Consider the following 1614-nt stretch of genomic DNA (forward strand, 5'->3'; position numbering starts at 1 on the left):
GACAACCATTTTGGGCACTCCAAGATTCTGAGCTCCCCTGAGTTAGTGGAAAAATCATGGATTTGGTGCTAAACAGACCTTGGGTCCAAATTGTTTTTCTGGTATTATTACTGTCTGGCTGGATTGTTTTGAACAAGTGAATCAATTTCTGGGACTCAGTTGTGATATCTGTAAAACTGGGAAAATAACAGTAGCTACCTCACAGTGTTGCTATGAGACTTTAGCACAATAGTCCATGCAAAGAACTTAGCACAGTGCCTAGAACCTACATAATATCCAACAAATCAAAGTTTAACACACTTTTTGTTTGTTAATGTGGATAAAGTTGATGAAACAAAGGAAAACTCATCAATTTCATAGTAACTATTCTTGACACTGTAGAAAGATTTCCACTTTGCCAGAGTTTTCAGAAAGTGCCAAGAACAACTAGAAAAATCAAACTTTCTTTTAGTGAGGTCTACATTCCTCATTTCACCAATTTTCCCAGAGCGACTTTTACATCCTTGTTTCTTAGGGTGTAAATAATAGGGTTGAGAGCAGGGGTGAGCACTGTATACAGAAGGGAAAGCAACTTCAATAAGTCTTCATACTGTGGCCCTGATGGGAAGCCATAGACAATGCCCAGTGTTCCATAATACAGACTGACCACTATCAGATGGGAGGAACAGGTGGAGAAGGCCCTCTGCTTCCCTGTGGTAGAAGAGATCCTCAGAATGGTGGAGATGATGTGAGTATAAGATGCTAGAGTTAGCATGAAGGGGCCAAGGGCAAATAAAGAGGTACATATAAAAGAGGTCATCTCAGCTACTTGAGTATCAGTGCAGGCCAGTTTCATGATGGGCTTCAAATCACAGAAGAAGTGGTCAATCTCATTGGTCGTGCAGAATGTTAACTGAAAAGTGAGGATCATGAGAAGGATGGGTGCCAGAAATCCAGCCACCCAAGAGGCACCAGCTAGCTGTAAGCAACCCCGGTAGTCCATTATGCTGGAGTAATGCAATGGGTTACAGATGGCTATGTAGCGATCGTAAGACATTACAGCCAGGAAGAAGCATTCTGTGGCTACTAGAGCAGCAAAAAAATAAAACTGGCAAGCACATCCTGGGAAGGAAATAGGCACGTGAGCTGATAACAATGTCCTCAGCATCATGGGCTCAATGGTAGTGGTGTAACCAATCTCTAGGAAGGAGAAATGGCCAAGAAAGAAATACATGGGGGTGTGAAGGGAGCGATCAGCTGACACCACAGTTAAGATTACAATGTTGCCTATGACAGTCACCACATAGATGACCAGAAATACCCCAAAAAGAAGAAACTGAAGGCCATGAAGATCCCCAAAACCCAAAAGGATGAATTCTGAAATTTGAGTCATATTTTCTTCTTCATTGCTAGCCATGACTTAGATCTAAAAATAAAAATATAAATATAAAGAATGACCATTGATCAAATATTATTTTTGATCAAACTGCTTAGAAGCATCATACATATCAAGCATAGTTGCCTTCTTCTGGAAGTTCAAGATTCTTAATCTTAATTAATAAATTTGACCACAGTCTCCCCAAGATCCATTTGGAAAGCTAATCCATGACTTCAATTACCCCATAATATATAGAA

At 40.3% G+C, this 1614-nt stretch overlaps 1 protein-coding gene across 1 annotated transcript; it reads right to left on the bottom strand.

Annotated features, from left to right (window-relative positions):
• Positions 1-466: 466 nt before the first annotated feature.
• Positions 467-1372, bottom strand: LOC122477147 (olfactory receptor 10A7-like). Its single transcript, XM_043570017.1, has one exon. The coding sequence runs from the start codon at positions 1370-1372 to the stop codon at positions 467-469; it is 906 nt and encodes a 301-aa protein (XP_043425952.1).
• Positions 1373-1614: the final 242 nt, after the last annotated feature.

The sequence above is a fragment of the Prionailurus bengalensis genome, chromosome X (genome assembly GCF_016509475.1).
Source record: "Prionailurus bengalensis isolate Pbe53 chromosome X, Fcat_Pben_1.1_paternal_pri, whole genome shotgun sequence".
NCBI classification, from domain to species: domain Eukaryota; kingdom Metazoa; phylum Chordata; class Mammalia; order Carnivora; family Felidae; genus Prionailurus; species Prionailurus bengalensis.